The sequence below is a fragment of the Plasmodium inui genome, assembly GCF_000524495.1.
Source record: "Plasmodium inui San Antonio 1 unplaced genomic scaffold supercont1.3, whole genome shotgun sequence".
Classification (NCBI taxonomy): domain Eukaryota; phylum Apicomplexa; class Aconoidasida; order Haemosporida; family Plasmodiidae; genus Plasmodium; species Plasmodium inui.
The window spans coordinates 972,255-998,826 of NW_008481837.1; the positions used below are offsets into that span (position 1 = coordinate 972,255).

The window sequence follows — 26,572 nt, forward strand, 5'->3', positions numbered from 1 at the left end:
CATTGTTTAATGTTTATAATGTAGAAAAAGTAAAAAAAAAAAAAAGACAAAATGAACAAAGTAAAACAAAACCAAACAAGGTAAAACAAAACCAAACAAGGTAAAACAAAACCGAACAAAGTAAAAATAAAAACTGAACAAAATGAAACCAAACAAAAGATAACCAAATGGGAAAACATTTTTTCACCGCTGTCGGTGTGAAGAGTTTACCCTTTCCATTGTTTTCTTTTTTTCTGAAAAATTTACCTTTTGTAGAATGCCCATAATATATTTTTGTCATAGAGATAAAATTGCTGATTTAACGCAAAAAATGAGACGCAGTAATTTTTCATAAATTTTTTTATAGATACAAAAATAAAGGGAATTCGTTTCAGTAGTTATATGTACATATATATATATTTGTGCATACGTACACGTGCGCCCCTTCACGGGTGTGTCTTTTTTGTCGGGAGTAAGCTGTTGTTTCAGCCCCCAACAGAAGGAACCGTACAAAAGAAAGAAAAAAAAAAATCTAGCCATCTGAAAAACGTTTAACTATTTATTTGTTTATTAAAATAGCAGGCTAGCTATGCATTTGTCAATGGTTTCAAAAATTATATGTATGAACCACGAAGCGCAAGATACCAGAGCGCAGGTGTATGCACACCCATGCATGTGCAAGCGTCATCACATGTAGTATCTCACAGAGGGTACATCAACCTTTCATGGTGAATGTTTGCAAACAACTTTTGCAGAGGCGTCGTGGTATTTTTTTTTTTTTCATAACCATGTGGTTGCCCCTTATTAATCATCTCCTAAATTAGCTCAGATTCGCGTTTGCTCGCTTCTATTCATGTCTATTTACGTTTATTCGTGTCTAGCCACGTTTGTCACTTTGTCTGTCTTCATTATTAATTGTTGAATGGTCTGATTTGTTTAATGTTTAACTTAAAAATAATTAGTAATTTTCGCCTGTCATAATTTTTTTTTCTAAATATATATATTTTGAATTTTACTTATGAAACGCATTTCGTTTTTTTTAGTGATGCACGTTACGATTAGCGCACAACCGACGTGACGGATGAGTGCGTTACGCTGTTCGATTGTTTATCCCTCTTCTGGTTTGTCTGTTTGTCTGCTTGCTTCTCTTTCTGCTTGTCTGTCTGCTTGTCTGTCTGCTTGTCTGTCTGCTTGTTTGTCTATTTATCAATCTGTGTATCTCCCTACTTATTCACCCTTTTGTGTACTTAACTGCACTTATGCAAAATAACAACCGCGCCATTTGGCCACTTCAGAAATTCTCCTCCCTCTTCTTATTAAGTGGTTGCTTCTTAACCACAAGAGGAAAGAAGGCACGCACGTGCACATATAAGCGAATTTTTGCCTGTCTACACAACCTCGGAAAACAGAAACATGAATGACCTGCGCATGCAACAGTACTACATGGACAAGATTAAGAAGAACATAAGTCAAATAAAAAAGTCGAAGAACATAAGTTTGACACAAAATGTACACGAGGGAAACTTCAGCATAAGTGAGAACTATCCTACAAATCTTATCGATGGTCAGCAGCACAAATCAAACCATACGAAGGACATCCTTTTTAGCGGGAATGGGGATCATGTCAGAATTGGTTATGATAACGATTTGAGAAGGAAGAAGCAGGTACCCTGGGAAAAACCGCCAATTCACACTAAGTACAACGTCACGGGAGATACAAATTTTTACGAAAATTATGTCACTGATTACAATAATGAACTGCACACAAATGACCGCCTATATCAGTCACATGGATATAGCAATGGACAAAGCGGCTATGTCCATGAAAATGTTATATGGGATGGAAAATTAAAACAATACAAGACTAAGGTTACTTCGCCTAGTTTTCTGTACACCTCAAATAACATTGCGGTGGAAAAAGGAAATGACATCCATGGCGGGATAATCGACACACACTGTTTCTATAACTCCTGTGTAAACAACGCGAAGCTTATAAGTCAACGAGAAGGTAAAAAAGTGGGGAGTAATGTCAGTGCACCTTATGGGAAATCGGAACCTAATAACAGAGAAAAACTGCACATAGTTAGTAACACCCTGTGTAGGAACAAAAATAATGTTCATGGATTATTAGATGAAAACATATGCGCAACTAGCAGCTTTTCTTTTCCGAACTGTGTGAGAAATGTTAGCACGACGTCCTCTTATGAGAGAAGAGGCAGCTCAAAAAGTGGGATCGAACAAAGGGGTTACGACTCGTATGGGCATCCCCATCCCAGTGGGCACATTCTCCGCACGAACTGTTCTAATCATATATTAGGGGGAAGCAAGAGAAACTACACAGGGAGTCTGCTCAACAATGTTATCATGAATAGGGACCATTCCGGGCACAGTACAGCTCGTAGAGGCATTTTCCGAGAAGCTTCCCTAGGAAGTTGTATACGAAGAGACGAAATTGACAGAGGAGTCTCAAAAGGTGGTGAATTAAAAACAACTGTGTGCTTCCTAGGGGGAATTAGCAATTCTGATAAGAGGAAGCATCCCAAAGAAAACAATGGGGAATCGCTAAAAAGTGTTGTGCACTCTGGGGGCGGTAAAATCCATTTCTGCTTCCCACGACATGAAGGTGTAGTAAAGGAAAGGTTAAAAAACCCCATTGAAGTTATGTATAAAGAACGCAAGGTAAGTTCAAACCAAGAACACTGCAGCGAAATGGATCGGGTACATTCCATTGTGACTCCACAGGACAGAAGCGACGTCTTGAGGCATAAAGAAGTTTCCAACCATAGTAGCGGTGATAATGGTGGCAATTTTCAAGGGGTGAACTCATACCGATGTTTAGGTGGCTTCTTTGCAAACAAGGAACGACAATTTGTACCAAACAAGAAAAGCATCTCGTCGACGCGGCTTCAGGAACCACATGTTTTTTACCCTAAGAAGGTTAGTTCTCTGAATGGGAACGCGGGTATTAGAAATAAACAATGCGGGGAGTGCAGGAAAGAGGAGGGTGCCATAGCGCCGAATGGGTTGCGGTCGGGCACGCTAGGAGGGACTCCACAAAAAGGGGCCTCCCAAAATGGGGAACCACAAAAAGGAGCTTCCCGAAATGGAGCGTCAAAAAAAGAAGCGTCACAAAATGGAGCCTCCCGAAACAGTGTGCTAGAGAATAACCGATATTTTATCAGCTCCTTTCGCGCAGTCGACCAAGGCGAAATCGACGGGGGGAATCAACAATGCATGAAAGAAAAGGACAACCACAAAATGTACAGCCAAGAAGGGAAGAGGAACTGCCTTCATTTCCCACTGCAAGGGATAAGCATCTGCAAGTCAAAAAGGGGGTATAGCCAAAATGAGACCTACGAAGGTGGAAAAGTAGGAAAGCATAAATTAGACATTATCCAAAGTGCGCCTAAGCAGAACGCCATTTCACATGTCGAAAAGGGAAAGGATCATTTCGAAGCGGCCGAGTCGAATTCAGCCCCTATGAGTAGGAATATTCCCAAAGGGGAGAATTCTGTGGATGACACTTCTTTCTCTACTTTGGGAACAAATTACGGAAGTGAGAAAAGGTTAAATATGAAAGTGATGGATAACTCCACCCTGACTCATCTTAACTGTATTAATAAAACCGATCTGGTGTTGGGGGAAACAAAATACGGTCAGGCAGCGAATCACACCACGGTCCTCTACAAAGAGGCGAATGCGAAGACGGTAGAAAAGATATGCAATATAAATGGCATGGGCAACTTAGACCGGGTGATAGAGAGGTCCCCCTTGGTGGAAGAGGGCACTAAAGGCGAGGTGCCCCTGAACCCCCCAGCTAGAGGGGTACACGCCGAAGGGGTGCAAAAATTAGAAAGAACATGTACGGACTATGAAGAAGGGTACTACAGTAGAATAAATAGAAAAGACACGTATGATGAAAAAGTGACAAACCAGAAGGACACCCTGTTGGAGAATTCTAAATATGACGAAGAAGCTCATGTTGAAGAGAACCACGAGGGGACGAATGAAAGAAGTAACTTCAACTACATCGAGGATGATAGTATAAGCAGGGAGGAGAAGAAAAAACTGGAAAAGGAACTGTATCTGTACTTTAGAAAGGAAGGGTTCTTAAGGCCATCCTCTAATTCGGTCCTGCAGGATTCGGAAAAGGGGGAAAAGCACGAAAGGGACCAATCGGGAGAACCCAGCGAAAAGGGCGAAAGGAACAAAGCCGAAGAAACGAGCAAGAAGGGCAAAATGGACAAAGCCGAAAAAACGAGCGAAAAAAACGAACCGGAAGAAAACGACTCGACCCCCTTCCTCAAAGGGGTGAGAAAGAACTCAGGCGTCCACTCTAGCAACAGGAAGTCGTCCATCACGGAGTACTCCCAAATGGATAATTACGATATATCGTCGAGTAGCGTGGACATATTTGACGACAAGGAGATAAAAGAAGTTTTTGAGGAAGTGACCATAAATAGGAGTATAAAAAGTAGCTTCTGCGTCAGTAGGGATGAATATGAGGGGGCGAGGAAGGAGAGCATGGATCTAGGACGGGAGTACGCAGAGGGGGAGATACAGGATTCTGCCAGCGCCAAGGGGAGAAGGAAAAAAAGAAGAAAAAGAAGCCTCCCCAGTTTAGAACATCTATTTTGTAAGAAGAAAAATGTGTTATTCATGGAGTTGTTACAAAGCATGAAGGAGAAAATGGAACAAAGAAAAGAAGAATGGAACAACAAAGAGGATGCGTTAGAAAGTAAACTAAATCGGGTAATGCTACCCACCTCTGAAAAGGAGAGAAATTTAATAGATAAAATAATTTACTGTCTAGACCCATCCTATGTGAACAACACGGTGGATGAAGCAGATAAATGGAGACAGAAGCTGAGCTACATGCGTGATAAGTTCCTTGAATGCATATTATGTGTGTCTTATCCGACCCACCTTTGGAATGAAGAAACGTTTGAAACTTATTTGAAGTCTCTAAATTTGAATGCACTGTTTGACGACACGTTCATAAAGTACGAAGGTGACCTGAATATTAATTTATTTCATCGTGATGAGGAACTCTTTTCGGACGTGGGAAATATTGGAGAGGGGGGATTCGGGGTGGTAACAAAAATGAGGTTCTTATCGAATCCGCAATATTATGCAATAAAGAAGATATCAAAGGAACACATTATAAAATCTCAAGCAGCTGGACAAGCCTACTTAGAGGCCAAGTACCATTCTGTTTTGAGTCACGTAAATATAATTAAAATGTATGGATGCATGCAGGATAATGATTTCATTTACCATGTATTGGAATTCTGTGCGAAGGGAAGTATCTATTCCATATCGAAGAATTTTAAGAGAAGAATCATCCCTGATGAGTTAGCGTATAAATATTTCTGTCATGTAGTGAATGGATTGTATTACTTAAATCAGATGGGTATTTTTCATCGGGACATAAAGATGGAGAATGTCTTGGTGGATCACATGGACAATGCAAAACTGTCCGACTTTGGTTTGTCTGCCATGATTTTAGGAACAAGAAGTCATTCTGCTTTGTGTGGAACGTTGGTTTACTTCTCTCCAGAAATTACAAGTGGGTCTGGATATGACTGGAGGTCTGATATCTGGTCCTTGGGCGTCTTGCTTTACGAAATGTTAGTTGGGGATGTCCCATTTGATGGTACCAAAACGCAGATAATAAATTCGATATTTTCATGTAATTTAAAGTTCCCAGATTTTGTGAACCCATTAGCGATTAATTTGATAAAAAAAGCCTTGGTGGTAGATGTGAATAAGCGCCTCAAGCTGTGTGACATATCGTCTGACCCGTGGATGCAGGAGATGTGGAAACTGTCCTTTCAGAAGGGTCTGGCAGGGAATACCGACTCCCGTTACAGCAGGAAGGATGACAGTGGTGATTTTAATTTCATAGGCTCCTTGATAAAGGCTCAGTGCTTCTTAAAAAGTAGTCTCAACGCATCGATGAGTTACCCCATTGGACGGGGCACGGTAGGGAAGAAGAACCAGGAGGGGGAGGAGCACAACGAGGATGTCCCCACCGAGCGGGAGAACCATAACGTGGATGCATTCATATTAGAGACTCAACAAAAATTAGCAGAATATTTAAAAATAGAAAATTTTTACATGAACGAGGAAAATGTTTCCAGTTCGGATGATATGAACTCTCACCAATCGGAGGCGTCCTTTTCCTCATTCAGCGACTCTTCCAGGGGTACGAAGCAGGAAGTGGTGGTGGGGAGACAACAATGGAGTACTAGCGATGTAGGGGAAGATTCCCAGGGCAATCGATCTGCTGCGCTTCAAGTCGAAGCACAAACGGATCTTTCTGGGACCCTCCAAGAGGGAAGTAGGACCACCTTCCTATCAGGCGCCCCTCATGAGGATCTATCCCTGGACAGTGAACGTGATTGCAGCACTGAGTCGATCCCCCTGGAGGGAATCACTCCCGGGAGAATCCACTCCAAGCAGAAGAGTAGTTGTTCGTATGAATCCATTATGCAGAACGGCGGCAGTAGTAACGATGATCCCTGTTTGAAGAGGCACAACTGGAAGACCCAATCGGAGCAGTCCAACGCAACAGAAGAGGCCGAACTGGTTTATTCGTCAGAGAGTTCAGGCCCCACTACAAATCAGTATGACCATGTGCCTAGTGCGCCTTGTGTTGAGAGGAGGCGCAGCAAGGGGGAGTCAACAAGGGAGGACATCGAAGGGGACGTTACACCGTCAGGTGAACCGGAAAGGGATAACATCGAAAGGGACGTTACACCATCGGGGGAGTCATCAAAGGAGGACATCAACGGGGGAGTAACACCGAAGAAGGCGGATGACACTCTGTCTGAGAATACAATTCGGGGTGATCCTCACGAGGATGGCCATTTGTGTGATAACAGTTGCATGTCAAATACGTCCCCATTTTCGAACAGTCCACAAAGTAGGGATAGATTCTCCTCAGAGGTGGAAGAAATAGTTCCAAATATGGTTGATATTGAGTCCCTTGAAAAGTTACTACGAAGGAGGGTAGACAATGGAAGAAAGTGTCCAAGGAGAGTGCTTCCAATTTATGAGAGTAAGTATACGAATGGGGAGCGTAGTCCTGTGGAGAAAAATTCCATCAGTATTGGACGAGGGGAAGCGAGAAAGGCTCTCCTTGACGATGGAAAAAAGAACAGAGGGGGTGAAAACAGAGAGGAGGGACATAACCCAACCACGCGTAGAAACATTCAGCCGAGCCAAAATTCGGAGAAAGTTACCCAAGTGGGAAACCAGCGCGATGAGGGGAAGCAGCGTGATTCGGGAAATCTACCTAAAGTGCGCAAACTTCTCCAAGTGGACGAAATGTACATCCCAATTTGTGTAATCAAAAAAAAGGCGACGGAATCATCAGGAGAAAGTAACGGCGCCAAAATAAATCTTCAGGTGAAGGATACCCTCGTGGGGGGTAGCAACAAGTCCAGCCTAAGAACTAAACAATTAAGCGCTGATGGGGGACGAGAACCACACGTTGTAGAGGCTCCTAGTATAGAGTTGTCCGATGACAAAGTAGAATGTGCGAAGCGGTCGAGAATTGAAAAAGGGGAAGAGAAGAACTCCAAAACGAATAATCTGTGTGAAGACACACGAAAGGGTGAAGTAGAAGAAAAAGGGATAACCAAATTTAAGACTACTTCAAAAAAGAAGAAAACTTCTGAAGCAGAAAAAAGGGAAGATACACTAATTAACAACAAGAGGGAAGAAATGTTAGAAAAAAGATCTACTGATAAATTATACAAAAAAGATCCTTTCCCTAGACGAAGTGGAGTTACCGACAGAAAGAAGAATCCTCTTGCCATGGGAAAAGACAAAACGGATGACAAGGAACCACCCGCGAAGGAAAACAGACGATCGCCTAGTTACCTCTGTGATTTAGATGGAACTAGCCTCTACGATAAGTATATAGAAAAAATAAACCAATTATATCTCAGTATAAAAAATAAGAAGTACCTTAATAATGGTGAAAATAGGAAGAGTCTATTCGGCCAAGACGACCAAACATCAGCTGCCATGGATTCTCTGGAGGAGGAACATGAACAAGAGGACATCCAAAATGACAAATTGGTGGAGAGTAACTATCTGCATGATAACAACAGTTCTGTCGAAATGAAGGAACGGTCCTCCACACTGGTGAAGGGAAAGAACGGAAGTGTGGACACTCAGCTGGATAAGCAAAGGGAGGAAAGATTGGAAGACAATGCACTTAATAAGATGAATCCTTTCCATTTGAGAAGTTATCCTGTCGAGACGGGAAGTAGCAAACTGACGGCGAGCAGACAAATAGGGAGCGCCCAGATGGGGAGCAGAAGGAATGTACTGAAGGAAGAAAAAAATGCTTATCCGAGGAGGCATGGAGAAAGGGTGCTAGATGAAAAATCCTTGGATGATAAGTTGGCCAATATAGAGAAGGATGTGTCGGTGACCATGTGTGGCAAGGAAAAGTATCGCTCTTCGTATACGTCCAGGAAGTTGAAATCCTTTCTCGAACTGAAGAAAGAAATTATGAATGACAACGTTCCTAACATCAGGGGGAGGGTGACCCCCGATTTTTTCTCCCCCGAGGGGAACGCCTTTAATTCGAGCGGCACCGATGGGGAAGAAAAAAGCAGCAGCGTTGGTGGTGTTAGCGGTGCAAGCGGTGCGAGCAGTGTCCGTGCTGGCGGCAGCCAGAATGAGCGTGGCGGGCACCAGGCGGAGGAGAATAATCCCACTTGGTATTACGAAAGGCAAAATGCATTCAGCTTCTCTAATTCGGATTACGCAAGTGATAAGTTCTTTTATAGGAGGTACAAGCAGAACAGAACAATCCATTTAGATACCTCCGAATTGGGGAAGCGAGAAGAGGGGAGTTTTAAGGTGGTAAAGGGTCGCGCCATGGGTGCATGCGCAGATGAGCAAGGGGTCCAGAGCGCAACGGATGCAGAGTTTACACAGGACGACGAGTTTTCAGAGAAGGCACTTCATGCAGAGCAGGGTGAAACCCCCACAGTCATTACCCATCCAGACGGGAAAACACAGTATGTGCTTAACCACAATGGGAAATACCAGCGAGCAAAGAGCACCAACATGGCAGTGAAGAAAAGGAACACCCAGAGTGGAGAATCCGCTAGACAGATTTCCTTTAACAACAAAGTGACCTTCATGGCTCTTCAGAATGATGGCGCCGTTGGGAGAACGTTCAGCGTGCAGGAGTGCAGTGAGGAGGAGGAGAAGCAGGAGAAAGAGAAGAGGAAAGAGCAGCAGAAGGAGCAGAAGAAAGATCAGGAGAGGAAGGAGCAGGAGAAGAAATCCACTCAGGGTGGAGCCACAATCCTGGGTTGGCAAAAAAAAGGGCCAAAGGAAATATCCAACCTGGAGTTAATATCAAAGATTCGACAGAAAAATAAGATCAACCTGTTGGATAAGGTGAAAAAGGACAAGTGTGTCTCTAATGTAGGCAAAAGGAGAGTAGAGAGAATGGTTAGTTCCGGAAGCATGAACAGGAGTTTATCAGAGGTAGCCGTTAGCTCCGAATCGGTTGGCAAGACTTCCTACACGGGACGAAGTGATCTGCTTAAGAAAGGTTCTTCCAACATCGGAAAACTGAGGGATTTATCCCAGAACTGCAAAGGCAGCGGCAACCGGGTGCATAGTAAGAGTGGAGTTCCACACCCAAGTAGGAGAAATAATTCGATAAGAAATGATTCAATTGAGAAGAAGCACTCGTTGGAAAAGGAAGTCATGCCGAAAGGAAGCAAGGGGGTCAGGCCTACGGGAACACCCGCGAAGCGTGTAGAAAGCAGAAGTGGTAGTAGCATGAGAAGCGGGGTACATAAGTTAGACAGTATAAATAGTATCCCTTCCAAAAGTGAAGAGAATAAAAAGAACATGATCCAAATAGCTCCCAGGAGGCTGAATAGCAGTAGCACTGTGTTAAGCAAATCGAGGGAAAATAAAAGCTCCAGTGTAGAAAAGAGGAGAAAACCATACGATGACAAAACGGAAAGGAGGATCAACAAAGGAGTATCTCCACTGAGAAGTGGAAAAACTCCTTGCCTGAAGGAGGTGATGACGGAAGAAAAGACCGAAGGAATGGGTAGCTGTTATTTGAAAAAAGGAGGGAGCAGTAGTAGGAGGAATGGATCAGAAAATTTTTTCTCTGAGAAGAAGGATAAATCGAAGGAGGTAATACCAAACGGGTGTGTTCAAAATGATAGCAAGAGTAGAAGCCAAGAGGAGACCATCACCGTAACGAATGAAGAATCGTCTGATGTGCCGCCAACCAATTCGGTGCAAACGACAGAAGAACAAGTTAGTCTCACCCAACACAGGACAAAAAACGGTGCTTACTCCATGCACAATGGTAAAAAAATGATATTAGGAAATAATTTAAAGGACGCAAGGATAAAGCAGTATCTGAAGATCAAACTACAAAAGATTAAGAAGGAGAATGAGTACGCCTCACCGTTGGGGGGGAAAACGGAGGGTGGTCACAAAGAGGAAAGCCTTGGACAGAATAGTCACACACAGGGAAGCCACACACGGGAAAGCCTCACACAAAAGAGCCCCGCACAGCAAAACCTCAGACAGCAAACCATCTCCCATTCCCCCACTAATCAGTATGATTCCTTTGAGGGGTACACAAATTTGAGTACCAGTGAGGGGAAGAAAATCTCCTTCTGCACGACTAATGAGGTCAGGAGGTCAATAAGTGAAATTCCCTTCAACTGCTGCGTCAAGCGTTATTTTCAGAGCGGATCAAATGGGGAGATAAAAACGGGGAGGATTTCACCTAAGGAGAGTAGTCCAAGCAGCCACTTCGAAGAGGATCCAACGTGGGACAGGAGTAACCTATCTCAAAGCAAGAAAGAAAGTGTCTACCCTCGTGTCTACTCTCGTGTCTACTCCCGGTGTAGAAGCGAAGCAGTAGGGGAATGCAACTTGACGACCGGCCTAGATGGTGACCTTTTGCACATCGATAGGGTGAGAAGAGAAAGAAGTAATGGAGAAGCCGAAAAAGAGAGAGCACTTCTTACGGATAATAGGAAGGAAAAACATCTCAAAAGTGGAATAATGAAAGGGTCAAGTAATGTGGGGAACAGTACGAACGTCCAACTTCAACCCATTAACGATGCAGCGAAGAGGCAAAAAACGACCGCACAGATTTACTCACACAGGGATGTCAATCTCAAGAATGTGAAGAGTAAGATAGACACCAACATATATAGGAAGGAGAAAAATGGAACAGAAAATGTTGACTTGAAGTATAGAAGCGCTGCACAAACGGAATCTAATGAATGGGGAGAAAAGGGCAATCCCAATCGTATGTTAAAAGGAAAGCAGCACATGAATACATACCAAGCCTCCTCCGCTTTATCAATAAGTCCCAACGAAAGGAAAAGGAACAGTCTGATTCGTAATCCCGCATTAGGCGTAAGGAATGTGGCCACATTAGAGAGGCTCAATTCCGGGAAGTCAGATGCACATTGTTCTAATTCTAGAAACAAGAGTAGCGCGAAGGAAAGGGAGTATCCTTACCAAGAGGAAGGAGGTAAACCAATGAAAAGATTCGACAGTCCATTATTTGACGCAGACTATGAACAAGAGTTGCAAAACAAGTTGCTACTGCTGAATAAGAGGAGCCTTTGTGGGGCAATCGATCATCAAAGAGAGAATTATGGAAAGGATCAAGTGAAGAGTTATTCCAAGAAAGAGGGAAATCACATCATCTATGAGGGTGCTACAAATAGTGGTATGCATGGTCAGAGTGGACACACGTTGCACAGGGACTGCCAAAACGGAATTCATCTCATCAATGGTGGAAGCAGTGAGAAGGACCGAAGCTGCAATTGGGGTTTTTCCATCCCCATATGTGCATCCAGCAGTAATGGGAAGAGTGCGATGAAGGGGCAGTTAATACGAATGAAATCCAACTGCAGGAGTGACACCCCTCGCAGTGAAGCAAATTGTCTTAATGACATGGGAATGTCAACATCTGGCTGGAAAAAGTGCAATGTGCTCGGAAGCTGCCCTGTGGAGGAGAACGGATCAAACTTTTTAGCAGAACCGGAGAAGAGGCACTACTCCATGGACGTGGAGAGAGCTGGGAAGAGGGAGGTACAGGGCAACTATTCCGATTCGTTCGATGATCATGAGAGGGATGTTATATCAGGGCACAGCATAAAAAAAAACCCTGTTAATAAGTTATCTTCCATCATTTTTAGCTCATCTGTGAAAGAATGTGTGGAAGGTAGCTCCAGTGGAAAGAGAAAATGGGGAACACCCCCAAAAGGGGTGGTTACTAAGACGGAATCACTTCAGATGTTGCGTCCTCCCCATGGTAGAAGTGGATCCAGAGTGGGAAATAATTACCAAACGAAGGAGGCTCTTAAGCGAAATATCAGCTGCGGAGATTGGCCCATCATGCAGTTTGTGAATGCTCGAGGGACAGATACAGAATCTTCCGACGTAGCAGATGTGGATAAAGCACTCCTTTGTGGGAGGAAAAGAAACGAAGTGGCCAACTTGAAGAGAAGCAATATAAACACAGACCTTTATATGAAGGGCCAAAATAAAAGCAGCAGTAGGGATGCTACAAAAGGGACTCAACCCGTGTCCACATCGAAGATGCAGAAGAGTGCACAGGTGTACATTGCTAAGAGGTTCAATTCAGGTACTCCTTTTCTGTCTCGTCCGTCCACCTCAACTTCTTTACATAAGGGGGGGGAACAAATTGGCACGAGTGCCCCACAGCAAGTCAATGGAGGAATAATGAACAAAAATAGAAATATCGTATATGGGAGAAAACACACATTAGCACAGAAGGATAGCATTAAAAAGAATCCATCCAATTCGGGTTCGACAAAATTGTTCAGCTCAAGCGATAAGTGGATCTTAACTCCCGAGATGGGTTCTACTGGGATCGAAAGTAGTGCTAACTGCTTTGCGAAGAAAGTTGTGCTAGATGAGGACCAAAGCGGGTGGTACACTGCAAACTGTGGCAAAACCGCATTTTTTAGTAAGGCTAATACGGACGCCACGAGCAGAAGCAGAGAAGGTTTACAAGCCAAATCGGCTTCCAATTGTGTCTACATGGATGGCATGAGAAGAAATAATACTGCACAGGTACTGCCATCCCGTGTAGTAAATGTGGCCGATAAGAATCCCACAGGGTGTTTCCTCTACAAGGGCTATTTTCCCAAACAGGAGTTAAAAAGTGCCCATGGAGGTAGTCGGCATGGTGGGGTTAAAGGTACATACGAACGTGTTGAAGTGAACCATAGCTCTGTGGATACACGTCAGCAAAGAAACGGAAGCGCCATGTCGACGAAACGCATGGGAAGTAAAACTAGTTTGGATATAAAACCACATACGAGAGTAATGGCAAAGGGGGTAATGTAGTCATTAAGATGGGCAAGAAGGTACGCATTATGGATTATGAGAGGGTTGATATGAGCGAAATACAGATGGTTGCTGACGAGCATAGCAATAACTTGTTTGCGTCCCATACTCCGATTAAACTGTGCTCCCACGTGAAAGTATTGTCAGGTACGGGATCAATTAGGCCATCGTTATGTTCTTCTTTGAGGGTGAGCGTACCAACAGATGTTTTAGCCCCCGGCGAGACCTCTAATTTTTTTGCCCCCTTCACATAGCACATGCCACAGAAAGGATAATGCTGATATGGTACTGAACCACGTCACCAATTTGCCAACGCTGGTGGTTAATTAATAATAATGATGGCACCCCTCCCCCGCCGCTTTTTTTTTCCGCTTCATCATGTGTAAAGAAGGCACCATTCGTTTGTTTCGTTTGTTTCGTTTGTTTCGTCTGGTTCGTCTGGTTCGTCTGTCTCGTTTATATCATTTTTTGTTTGTTTGTTTTTTTTTTTTACTTCATTTTGCATGTCCCTATTTATGTCATTTGTTTCCGTTTTTGCGAAATGGTCGGTGCCGTTTCCTGTGAGAGGCGCTGCTTTGGAAATGCAGCCCCTCCCAAGTCGCGTCAGCCGGCTGGGTGACTTCGAACTGTTCTAACTTGGAAAACGCGAAACGTGCAAAAAAAGAGTGTCAATTGGGCAAGTACAAATTGGGAAGCTGCCAATTGGGAAACTGCAAATTGAGCAGCCGCTAATTGAGTGACTGCCAATTGGGCGACTGTAAGCTAAGCGATTTCCAATTAAACGATTGGAGCTTCTCCAACGGAGGAATCACAACTGGAAAACACGTGCAGGTAAACACAAACGAAACAAAGCCAGCAACGGGGGTTGCTCTAGCTTTTGTTATTACTTCACATGTGTCTCTACGCAGATTATTGGCATACTTGGGGATACTCCATTTTTAGTAAAGGTATGCAAGTCATGGAAAGGCCGCTACGCTCTTCTTTTCAGCAGTTCCCTTATCGTTCGATTCTTCTTGCGTATTTCTACCATAGGGGACGGTTGCGCCCCATTGGAGGCATCATTCTGTAGCTGGCGAACCACAAGTTCACAATGCGCTGTTAAGTGCAGGTGGCCATTCGGCACATCGCTTTCTACGTTTTAACATGGCCGATAGAATTTACCCGGGTACACACATAACAAAGCAAATATCCTACGCGCTGCTGCTTAATTCATGGGAGACGAATTACATACGCGGGTGGTGGATCCACTGGTAACAACTATTACGAATAAGGTTCATGCAAATATACGATCGGGTGTTTGATCCCCACAGTTGAAAATTCATGCACATTATAATAGGACTTTACAAGATCGAATTGGGAAGACAGCACATGCGTAGGATTATCGGCACACATGCGGGGTACATATACACATATGCAGTAAGTTCGGGCTACACAGAAAAAAAGGGGTCACTCTCAGAAGCACGAGAGGGTTTACAGAAGTATTGGTGAGGACCTATTTGTGTGGACCTGTTTTCGCAAGTGTATACTGCGCGCGTACACAGGTGAAACACACACTGCAGTGGCTAACAAATATATTCGAAGAATGACCCACTTCGCTGCGAACACGCGGAAACGCAAGCCTGGCGAAGGATCCGTTTTAATTGCTCTCCTTGAAGTACGCATGCTCGAGAGCCTGTTTTGCGGTGATCCTCTGATTCGGGTCCAGTCTCAGCATCTTCGAAAGCAAATCTATTCCCGTGTCGTCTAATCCTTTTAGCTAAAAAGGGGGAACGCAAAAAGGGTTCGCCATGTGATATGTGAAACGTAACATACCTGCTATGATATGCGTGGGGAAAGGAATGCACCTGAAACGTAGCACGTTTAAACGAGCTGCACACAAATGAGACGGTGAATTTGATTGGCTGAATGAGCGGCCATAATGTTACATCCTAAGAGGCCCATCCGTGCTCGTGGCCCCAAATATTTTTTCGTTACAAATGTCTCCCAGGGCAAGGGCTCGTAGACCATAAAATCCGGGTCGTACTTGGGAAGCTCAGTAACATTCGGCCAGTTCTCCGAATTGGGGGTTCCAAGGATTCTGAATATCCTCATGAGCTGATCTGTTTCGGACACCCCTGGGAAGAGGGGCCTCCCATTTACCATTTCTGCAAATATGCACCCCACGCTCCACATGTCAATTGGGGTGGAGTATTTCTTCGATCCCATTAAAATGTCCGGTGCTCTATACCACAATGTGACGACTTCGTGGGTGTATTTCCGCACGGGGATTCCAAAGGCCCTAGGGGGGAGGGAGCAGTAAACCCGGTGAGAAACGAAGCGTTTGTGTGATAGGGCACATAAATAGGCACACGAGTGTGCAACACTTCTACGCAGCAGCACCCGTGCGTGCATGCAGGCGAGGAGGATGGCCCAATCCGCGTAGGACGTACCTGGCCAGTCCAAAATCTGCGATTTTTAATTCTCCTTCCCGATTTATGAGCAAATTCTGCGGCTTCAAGTCGCGGTGCAACACTCTGTGTTCATGACAATAGGCTATTCCACTGAGCAACTGAAGTAAAAATGACTTGGCCGTTACGGACTCGAGTCCTCCTGCGAGTGAAATTGGATCATCGTTAAGGAGGTCCCCAAGGGTAGCTTCACGTGCGCACGGGTAACACTCAGAGGAGCATGTCAACATGTGCGTAACCAAACATGAAAAATTTGAAGAAGAAAACGGAACGTGTCTACAAATTTTTTTTTATCATTTTTCACCATCGCATACGTCTAGAAGTTTTTTGAGGTCTTGGTCGAGATGCTCAAAAACCAGTATTAGTCTTTTCTTTGTGTGTATGACATCATACAACTTGACTATATTTGAATGCTTTAACTCTTTTAGAATGCTAATTTCTCTAATCGCTGCATGGAGGGAATGAGTCGGAGCGCTTACGTATTTGTGCAGTTGTGTGAAGAAGCGGGAAAGCGTTGCTATGCGTCTCCACGCATGTGTATAGATGCGTGTTGCATGAGGGAAGGCTGCCTCAGATGGATCACTGTGTGTAACTTCCACACTCTTTTTTGGAAATTGTATACGTACTCACACATTTGCATGTAGAGACATATGCTCGCTCGCTCACCGGCCCACTCACGCACGCGCTCTATTTTAAACAACTCCAGTGGGGGGAGGTACGGTCCTCGCTCATAACTGTGCTAACCAGTTGACGGAATACCTTCATCCTCTTTTTCCAGTCTTATTTTCTTCAACGCGAATGTTTCGCCATAATTGTTTTGTGCTTTGTAAACTACACCATATGTACCTTCTCCAATTTTTTCTAATCCATGGTATTTTTCCATCTTTTTTCTCTTAAGTAAAAATCACAAATGCTGTGCTTTTACTTCTTAAAACATCCTACTCACCTTGTCATTACAATAAAAACGGGAAAAGAAATACGTTTGACCAAAAAACTACGCGCTTCTGGTAAGCAGCTGATATATTGCCATGTGCGGAAGGCCAAAATGCAGAAATAGAAGCCAGCCAAATGTGTTCCCAGATTTTTTTTTTTTTTTTTTTTTCTGACAGCCAATATTTTTTTTTCAGTAAGTAAAAAAAAAAAAAGCCAAAGTTATTTACACACAGGGTGAACGTGGGCCGACCAGAAACCCCACGGTACAGAATCGAGTAAAGATGTGCAGACAGGTACAAACATATAATACATTTGTTCAGATGAACATTGTGAAGTAGGCAAATACGAAATTATGTTTCGTCCCCTGTGAACTGCCCTTTTGCGACACTGAAGCAAGTACCGCAAAAAGTTTCCCTTATTTTTTAAAACACTTGTGGCTAGCGAAAAAGTAGTGTGCGTCAATTTTCAAAAAAATTTCCGAACTGTTCATAAAAATAGCTTTCCTTTTACAAGTTTTTACTCGCGCTGTTTTAAGATAGTTATTGTTATTGTTATTCATTGACTATGTGTACAGGATGTATGGGTAAGTTATACGCGTGTACTTTTCTAAAAATGCTTCTAACAACAACGAGGGGCTATACAATTTTACACAGTATGTACAATTTGTCGAGGGAGAAAACCGAAAAAAGGAAAAAAAAATTCATGTAAAGCGTAATATATACATATATAAATGCTATATAACAGGTAATATAAATGATACACAATATGTAACATGTAATTATATGAAAGCCTCCTATTGTACAGTGTATAATCCGAGAGATAAAAAAGCTCAATGCGTGTGGATGCCTTTATTTCTTGGCTGGATTTTTGGCAGACACCGCACCAGGCTCTTTCTTTTCAACGGCTTTGATAATACCGACGGCGATGGTTTGTCTCATATCTCGAATAGCAAATCTTCCTAAAGGTGGATACTCTGTGAAAGTCTCAACAACCATAGGCTTCTTTGGCTCGAGACTTACCAAAGCGGAATCACCAGATTTAATCGATTTGGGATTTTCTTCAACAACTTTTCCAGAACGCTTGTCAATCTTAGAGTCGATGTTTAAAAATTTGCAGGAAATGTGAGCAGTGTGACAATCGAGGACAGGGCTGTATCCGTTCTTGATTTCTCCAGGATGATTCAGAATGATGACTTGCGCGGTAAACTTGGAGCATCCCTTGGCTGGCTCATTCTTCGTATCGGACGCGACATATCCTCTCTTGATTTCCTTAACAGAAACGTTCTTCACGTTAAATCCGATATTGTCACCAGGTCTGGCCTCTTCCAACACTTCTTTGTGCATTTCGACAGACTTGCACTCAGAAACGACAGCGGATGGTGCGAAATTGAGAACCATACCGGCCTTCAATATACCAGTTTCGACTCTTCCCACGGGGACAGTACCGATACCACCGATTTTGTACACACCCTGGAGTGGAATTCTTAAAGGCTTGTCGAATGGTCTCTTAGGTGGCTCCATTGTATCGAGGGCTTCAATTAACGTCCTTCCCTTATACCATGGGGTCTTTTCGGACTTCTCAATCAGGTTATCTCCTTCAAAACCAGAAATGGGAATGAAGTCAACCTTGTCCGCTTGGTATCCAACTTTCTTCAAATAATCTCTGACTTCCTTCTTAATTTCTTCATATCTATCTTCGGAATACTTAACCGTGTCCATCTTGTTAACACCAACAACGATCTGTTTCACACCAAGGGTGAAGGCTAACAAGGCATGCTCCTTCGTTTGACCTTCCTTGGAGAACGCACCCTCAAAACCACCTACTTCGGCTGGAACAACCAACAGAGCCACGTCAGCCTGCGACGTACCCGTAATCATATTTTTGATAAAATCTTTATGGCCGGGGGCGTCAATGACGGTGAAGAAGTACCTGGGGGTTTCGAACTTCCATAAGGCGATATCGATGGTGATACCTCTTTCTCTTTCGGCCTTAAGCTTATCCAACACCCATGCGTACTTAAAACTTCCCTTACCCATTTCAGCCGATTCCTTCTCAAACTTCTCTATAGTTCTCCTGTCAATACCTCCCAGTTTGTAAATAATGTGACCCGTGGTCGTGGATTTTCCACTATCGACATGGCCGATAACGACTAAGTTGATATGTGTTTTTTCCTTTCCCATTTTCGATAATTTTTAGTTGAAAAAGAGGTAGGTACGGAGAAATTTTATATATACGTATGTATATAGATATATTACAGGTAGGTACTTGTTTTCTGGTTAACGCTTTGCAAAAGTTTGTAAAGCTTGTTAAACGGTTGTTTCTCTTTCAAAAGAGGGAAAAGCGGAAGCGTGAAATGCTATGTGTTTTTCTATAGGGTTTGTAAACTTCGATTAATTTTTGTGCCTGCTTCTATTCATGTTTTTTTTTTTCTTATTGTGTTACGCTTTTAATATGTACAGGTGAATAAAAAATGTATACAATTTTGTGCGCGAGAAATAAATTACGATTGCGAAAATTCGTTATACCAGATAAAACGTACTTCTCATATATCGATGCAGTAAAATAAAAAAAAAAAGAATCAGATAAATATGGAGTAAAACGAAATAGTGTACTATATCCCTACATCCACATGTGCGTATCGAAACTGCTATATGCGAAATTGGGAATGTAGGGTGTAAAAAATGGTCCTTTATATATGCGTACCTTATTTGAGGCATGGGTAAGGGCTTATATTATAATACCACCTGGCACATAGTACAGGACGTCAAGAATGACGCAAAACAATTGCTACGTTACAAAAAGCGGTGAAAAACACTTAATTTGAAAAATGACCATATAGATGGAACATTCTAACCTTCACACTCTGACTCCACCTCAAACATTTTAATCATTTCGTGAAGTGAACATTTATAAATGCCATTTCAGCAAAATGTATGGGGGAACAATTTTTTTTCGCCTCCTCCACCCCTCTTGACACCAGTGTATTTTTTATCCCTACAAATGCGATTCGGTAGGAAAAAATAGAACCGTACGGAGTATCCTATAGTGAAAATCGCCACGCAAAGAGCTGCAACTCACAGGGGCGATGGCGTATGCAATACTGGCATATGTACATAATGCAATATATATACTTATAGCTCCTTTGAAGAAAAACCGTTAAGAAAAAAGAAAAAAAAAATACTTAATGGATATGTGGCCTTATTAGCATATGTACTCCAATTTTTTTTTTTTTATAGTCACATTTAACCTGACTTGTTCATAATTTATTTTAATTTTTTACAGCATTAAAAAAGTATCATATAAGTATATTTTTTTTTTTTTAATTTTTCTCCCTACAATCTGGTCGAATAAGTTTCTCGTGAAATTGTAACTACATTCAAACGAAAAAAAGTAACGTGGTTTTTTTTCTCTTCACTTTAACAACACTTTAAGGTTTTTTAAATTCCCCACATACGTGATATATAATAAAATATATATTTTACGTATTATCACATCGCGCAAATTGCCCCAATCTGCGCTCGTACATACGAATTGTTTATAGATTGCCCTTTAAAAAAAATTAAAGTTTATTCAAAATGGGAAAGGAAAAAACACATATCAACTTAGTCGTTATCGGCCATGTCGATAGTGGAAAATCCACGACCACGGGTCACATTATTTACAAACTGGGAGGTATTGACAGGAGAACTATAGAGAAGTTTGAGAAGGAATCGGCTGAAATGGGTAAGGGAAGTTTTAAGTACGCATGGGTGTTGGATAAGCTTAAGGCCGAAAGAGAAAGAGGTATCACCATCGATATCGCCTTATGGAAGTTCGAAACCCCCAGGTACTTCTTCACCGTCATTGACGCCCCCGGCCATAAAGATTTTATCAAAAATATGATTACGGGTACGTCGCAGGCTGACGTGGCTCTGTTGGTTGTTCCAGCCGAAGTAGGTGGTTTTGAGGGTGCGTTCTCCAAGGAAGGTCAAACGAAGGAGCATGCCTTGTTAGCCTTCACCCTTGGTGTGAAACAGATCGTTGTTGGTGTTAACAAGATGGACACGGTTAAGTATTCCGAAGATAGATATGAAGAAATTAAGAAGGAAGTCAGAGATTATTTGAAGAAAGTTGGATACCAAGCGGACAAGGTTGACTTCATTCCCATTTCTGGTTTTGAAGGAGATAACCTGATTGAGAAGTCCGAAAAGACCCCATGGTATAAGGGAAGGACGTTAATTGAAGCCCTCGATACAATGGAGCCACCTAAGAGACCATTCGACAAGCCTTTAAGAATTCCACTCCAGGGTGTGTACAAAATCGGTGGTATCGGTACTGTCCCCGTGGGAAGAGTCGAAACTGGTATATTGAAGGCCGGTATGGTTCTCAATTTCGCACCATCCGCTGTCGTTTCTGAGTGCAAGTCTGTCGAAATGCACAAAGAAGTGTTGGAAGAGGCCAGACCTGGTGACAATATCGGATTTAACGTGAAGAACGTTTCTGTTAAGGAAATCAAGAGAGGATATGTCGCGTCCGATACGAAGAATGAGCCAGCCAAGGGATGCTCCAAGTTTACCGCGCAAGTCATCATTCTGAATCATCCTGGAGAAATCAAGAACGGATACAGCCCTGTCCTCGATTGTCACACTGCTCACATTTCCTGCAAATTTTTAAACATCGACTCTAAGATTGACAAGCGTTCTGGAAAAGTTGTTGAAGAAAATCCCAAATCGATTAAATCTGGTGATTCCGCTTTGGTAAGTCTCGAGCCAAAGAAGCCTATGGTTGTTGAGACTTTCACAGAGTATCCACCTTTAGGAAGATTTGCTATTCGAGATATGAGACAAACCATCGCCGTCGGTATTATCAAAGCCGTTGAAAAGAAAGAGCCTGGTGCGGTGTCTGCCAAAAATCCAGCCAAGAAATAAAGGCATCCACGCCTCGAGCCGTACCACATGTATATACAATCGTGTATATATTATATACATGTCATGTGCGTCTATAAGTACGTACGTGCGCATATACCCAGGTATATGCCACAGGTACATATATTTACCTCAGTTTTTTCTTTTTTGTTCCATTTATATGTGTGTATAAAAATGGATCAAATATCGGAATTAGCTAATTATCTATTGTAAAAAAAGTGAAAAAAAAAAAAAAAAAAAAAAAATTAACCCCAATTGCATAATTTTGGCTGTTTTTATATTATTTTATTTTTCCACATGGGGTATATACAATAATATTAAACGGAACCAAAGACCAACGAGTTTTCCTCAACAAAGAGTGTACATATATTTGTATATGTATTTATATATATTTACATATGTATATATACTTACCTATGTATGTGTATATATGCATGTACGTGTTTATATATACCTAACTTAAATTAAAAAGGGGCTACAAACAAACTGAAGATTACAATTGTGCACCATATGAGCAAGTTGGGAAATCTTATGTGCGCATGTTTCTTCCAGGCTGAACGTGTTGAAAGGACCATATATGTATCGCCATATGGGAGGACGAAAATAGGTGGTTGGCATGCCAGTTCCTCCTTATGGTTAGCTCAGACACGTTAAATGTCACTAACAGGGGAGAAATAAAATGATTCATTTTAAATGGCACTCTCCTATGGATGCAGTCGCAGAACGGTGTGGACCTGTACGCTCAACGCTGCGCAGACTATACTCTAATCCATCCACCGCGCTGTGACATGGTATATATAACTGTGCAGTGTATCACACCGTACCTTGCTCATACCCCGCCCCTATCCATTTCGCCTACGTTTGGGAAGGCTAAATCAGAGTAGGAAAAATTTTAAGATTATTTCCTGTGCGCATTTGAAAAGCGTTCTTCCTTTTTTTTTTTCGCAAAAACGGGGAGCAGGTTGATATGATGGGAAGCGTGAAGTAGGAAGAAGCCCCTCTGCAACGGTTCAAGCTAGATCGCCTTCTGCTTCATTTTTAGCCCCCGTGTGGGGACTGAGTCTGCCGAAAGGTTGGAGAGCCGAACGGGGAATTGTACACAACTTTCGTACAACGCAGGTTGACACACCGATTTTTTTTTTTTTTTTTTTTTCTTTTTTTTTTCCCCCAAGGTTCCACTAAACATTTGTGTGACAGCTCACTAACACGGTACGTACCTCCCGCCAAAACATGAAATGTGCCTTTTTTGTCCTGACCCTCCTTGTGACATATACAAATGGGATGGTGAAATATAGTGGCTCCATTCAGTTTTTGTTCATAGCGAACATAAATGGCCAAGAAATTTTATCACCCCATAAAGGGGGGGAAAAAAAACGCTGTTTTGTTATAAAAGAAGAGAAAGGTGGATTTTCCAAAGGTGAGAACAAGTGGAAACAAAGGAAAAATATTCTCAGGGGGGAAAAGGGCAACACTCCTTGTGCCGAACCAAGGTTGAGGTTTGCGCCAAGTCCAACCGGATTTTTACATGTAGGGGGGTGTAGGACCTTTTTATATAATTACATTTTGGCTCAACAATTGAAGGGGTCCTTGATCCTTCGGCTGGAAGACACAGACGTGGATAGAAATGCGCAGGATTCATTTCACGAAATTGTTAAAGATTTAAGGTATCATTAAAATGGGAGGGTTTTCTCCAGTGGCACCTTCCTGTAGTAGAGGTTCCCCCGAATCATTCCACCCAAAACACATTGCGCAAGCGGTGTGCATATTCATATGTGTGCTTATGTGCATGTGGGTATGTTCCTGTTGGGGGCATAATAAGGAAATCGCGCAGGAGGAAAATGCCCCTACTTCCTACTTCTCTATGTAAGGTCACTTTTCTCTGCCTCCACTACATGATTACTGCTTCTCCGGGACACAATCGACAGGTGGCTGAACCTGTGTTGGGATGAAGGTCCAGACGTGGGAGGGGCATACGGACCATACAAGCAGTCGGAAAAAATTGAGCTCTACAAGTAAGTATCGGAAAAAAAAGATGGAAATAAAAAATGGAAGTCCTACGTCACCCCTAAGTAGATATCTTAGTAGATATCCCAAATGTGTACATACGAAAGTGTCTTGTTCCTTTTACCCTAGAACGATCATTGACTTTACACCACGCCGTTGGGCATTTAAATTCGCCTCTCAGACAAATTGCCCATGAGTTCGTCAAAGAGGGAAAGGCCTACTTCTGCTTTTGTACCAAAGATGAGTTATCCAAAAAGAAAGAGATGGTATGACTATGGGTGCACTGATCATGGCCGTGCACATTCGCCGAGCAGAGAGTGACGACCAGGAGGAGAAGCAGTCTCGCATGATGGAGCGATCTTTTTACAGAACGATCTCTTTACAGAGCCATCGCGGGAGCGCACCACTGGCACACCTGCCCCGCACCCCCGCTCTCTACAGGCCAAGCTGGCAAGGACGAAGTACACGTATGACCGAGCATGCCGAGACTTAAGCGATGAGGTGGTTAAGCAAAATATGTCGATGAAGAAGCCATACACTATAAGATTCAGATCACCCACAGGGAGAAAAATTACACTAAATGATATTCTAAAAAATGAAATTATTGATTCGGTGAATGAGGATTTTATTATTCTTAGAAGTGACTCCTCACCCACGTATAACTTCTCAGCGTCTGTGGATGACCATTTGATGAGAATATCTCACGTGATACGTGGGGTGGAGCATATTTCAAATACGTTTAAGTAAGAACGCGCACGCGTGCAGAAGTGTAGGCGCCTATGCGCGGTGGGGGGGTTTGGAGTAGCCACAGCGTTAAGAGGAAGTCCACCTTACATGCCATGCGTGATACCCCTTTACGCGGTTTGATACCACTTCACGCTGGTAGCACACCGCCGCCGCCCCAAGCTGTGTATGGCGCCACGAAAAAAATTACTGCACGCAAATGCATTTTACATTTTACCACTCTGTAGGCAAATTTTGGTGCTGGAGGCCCTGCGCGCGCGCATCCCCCTCTACGCCCACGTCCCCGTCATAACGACCGTGCAGAAGAAGAAAATTAGCAAGCGGAATAATGAGTACCTTGTGCGGAACTTGAGGTAATGCACGTGCTTGTATGCACATATGTAGGCACATTTATAGCGACATATTTATCGGCACATATTTGTATGCCTTTTTCGTGCTTTGCCTCGCACCGACTAGCCATTTTCACAAATTAAAAAAAAAAAAAAAAAATTCTTCTTTACTTCTTCACCCCAGGGAGGAGGGGTTTAAACCCGAGTGCGTAATTAACTACATCGGGACCCTCGGATGGAGCAGCGTTTCCAAGAGGTGAGTATCCGAGGAGGAGGGGTAGATAGCGCGTGGGTACGATTGACAAAGTGCATATTTGTGCGCACATGGGAAGCTGCGTATGCGGCGGGGGGTAGGAGATCATTTACACCGCGCCAAACAGCACCACACCATGTCACATCGCATGCATGCCACTTCCCCTCAGGGAGTTCTACACCCTGGACGAGCTGATCGCCAGCTTCGATCTGCGCGCGCTAAACAAATCTGCACTTGTTTTCGACATAAAGAAGCTCAAATGGATGAACAAAAAGTACTTGTTAGCACAGGAAGTCGAAACGTATGTGCAAGAAGCAGAGCAGTTTTTAATTGAGAAAAAAGTCTTAACGAAAGGATGCACTGAATTTGTACGTTTATGCATTAGGGTGTTTAAAGATGATGTGCATAATTATGAGGAGCTGGGGAGGTACATTATGGAGGCAATTTCATATGACCACTTAGCTCATCCGTTCGACAAAAATGACGATAAGCTGAATAAGGTAGCCACCTTCTTATGTCATTGGTGGGAGGAAAATAGAAGTAGCGTAAATCGCTTTGAAGATTTCTTTTCAGAAAATTTCGATGCGCTGATAGGACTTGTAGCGAAAGATACCAATATGGGAAGGAATGAAATTTTATTAAAAGTTCGTTTTGTCTTAACTTTCCAAAATAGGGGTATCCCATTTGTGCATTTGTTCCAGTTGTGGGAACTGGCCAAAAAAAGCAAAGTGCCAAATTATGTGCCGCTGGAGGACAGGATTCGACACCTTAAGGAGGTATTCACTGGATGAAAGAGTGCGCAGCGTTCATTGCTCTTCTCTGTAATAAGAATTGATTCCCTCAGCATTGTGGGTACCCTCTGGGGGAGTCACCGTCTGGAAGGTATATGTATAGATCACCTTGTAGAAAAGGAGTGGTGTGTACATATCCTTTCCCATTCCTTTGCCGTAATTTTTGTACCTTTTCCGAGCTGCACATGTTAAAGGCGAGATGAATGCTTTGCATGCCATTGCGCGTGGGGAGGTATGTGCCGGGTGTACGCCCATTCGTGGGCTCAGCCCCTTTTCACCAAATTGGGGAGAAAACATATCAGCATGGCAGAATGCACGGCGCTAGGAAGTTTCCCCTTTTTGCGACATTTGAGAAAATATTAGCGTGGTACCATCAGCCACATGTGAACACCTTTGCCAATTTTTTTTTTTTATCACTTTTTCGATGTCTACTCTTTTAAATTTATGTTTTTTTTTTTTTTTCAAAATGGAGACATGTTTAGCTGAGAGTGTTTTTCGCCACACAACGATAAGTTTCCTCCTCTGATTTATTGGCAAAATTTATTTATACATTTGTGCGCACTTTTACGAATTCATTCTGTGCATCCCTTCCTAAACGGTTTATCACTTGGAACTGTGAAGAGGCCGTCCTTTATGCGCGAAACGTGTGCAGGAATATTTCTTCCTTCGTTTGCTCTCCAACTGTGTGAATGCGCGTTTGTGTGGAACATTGAAAGGAGCTCCTCCCTCGTTCCCTTACGTTTTGTTCTGCTTTCACTTTTGTTTGTCTTTCCCATGTGGC

The 26,572-nt window shown here is 42.9% G+C and overlaps 5 protein-coding genes across 5 annotated transcripts; 3 read left to right on the top strand and 2 right to left on the bottom strand.

Moving 5' to 3' along the window:
- Positions 1-1,392: 1,392 nt before the first annotated feature.
- On the top strand, positions 1,393-13,386 carry C922_01056 (serine/threonine protein kinase; the record flags this gene model as incomplete). The annotated part of the gene is made up of 1 exon (XM_008816664.1): positions 1,393-13,386. The coding sequence occupies one exon, from the start codon at positions 1,393-1,395 to the stop codon at positions 13,384-13,386; it is 11,994 nt and encodes a 3,997-aa protein (XP_008814886.1).
- Positions 13,387-15,022: 1,636 nt separating this feature from the next.
- On the bottom strand, positions 15,023-16,716 carry C922_01057 (CMGC/CDK protein kinase; the record flags this gene model as incomplete). Its single annotated transcript, XM_008816665.1, has 5 exons — positions 15,023-15,142; positions 15,361-15,664; positions 15,816-15,975; positions 16,138-16,281; positions 16,593-16,716. 5 exons carry the CDS (start codon positions 16,714-16,716, stop codon positions 15,023-15,025), a joined length of 852 nt encoding a protein of 283 aa, XP_008814887.1.
- Positions 16,717-17,614: 898 nt separating this feature from the next.
- On the bottom strand, positions 17,615-18,946 carry C922_01058 (elongation factor 1-alpha; the record flags this gene model as incomplete). Its single annotated transcript, XM_008816666.1, has 1 exon — positions 17,615-18,946. One exon carries the CDS (start codon positions 18,944-18,946, stop codon positions 17,615-17,617), a length of 1,332 nt encoding a protein of 443 aa, XP_008814888.1.
- A 1,395-nt stretch (positions 18,947-20,341) lies between these two features.
- On the top strand, positions 20,342-21,673 carry C922_01059 (elongation factor 1-alpha; the record flags this gene model as incomplete). The annotated part of the gene is made up of 1 exon (XM_008816667.1): positions 20,342-21,673. The coding sequence occupies one exon, from the start codon at positions 20,342-20,344 to the stop codon at positions 21,671-21,673; it is 1,332 nt and encodes a 443-aa protein (XP_008814889.1).
- A 1,227-nt stretch (positions 21,674-22,900) lies between these two features.
- Positions 22,901-25,791, top strand: C922_01060 (glutamyl-tRNA synthetase; the record flags this gene model as incomplete). The annotated part of the gene is made up of 7 exons (XM_008816668.1): positions 22,901-23,334; positions 23,596-23,682; positions 23,856-23,940; positions 24,116-24,417; positions 24,646-24,771; positions 24,932-25,003; positions 25,170-25,791. The coding sequence occupies 7 exons, from the start codon at positions 22,901-22,903 to the stop codon at positions 25,789-25,791; spliced, it is 1,728 nt and encodes a 575-aa protein (XP_008814890.1).
- Positions 25,792-26,572: the final 781 nt, after the last annotated feature.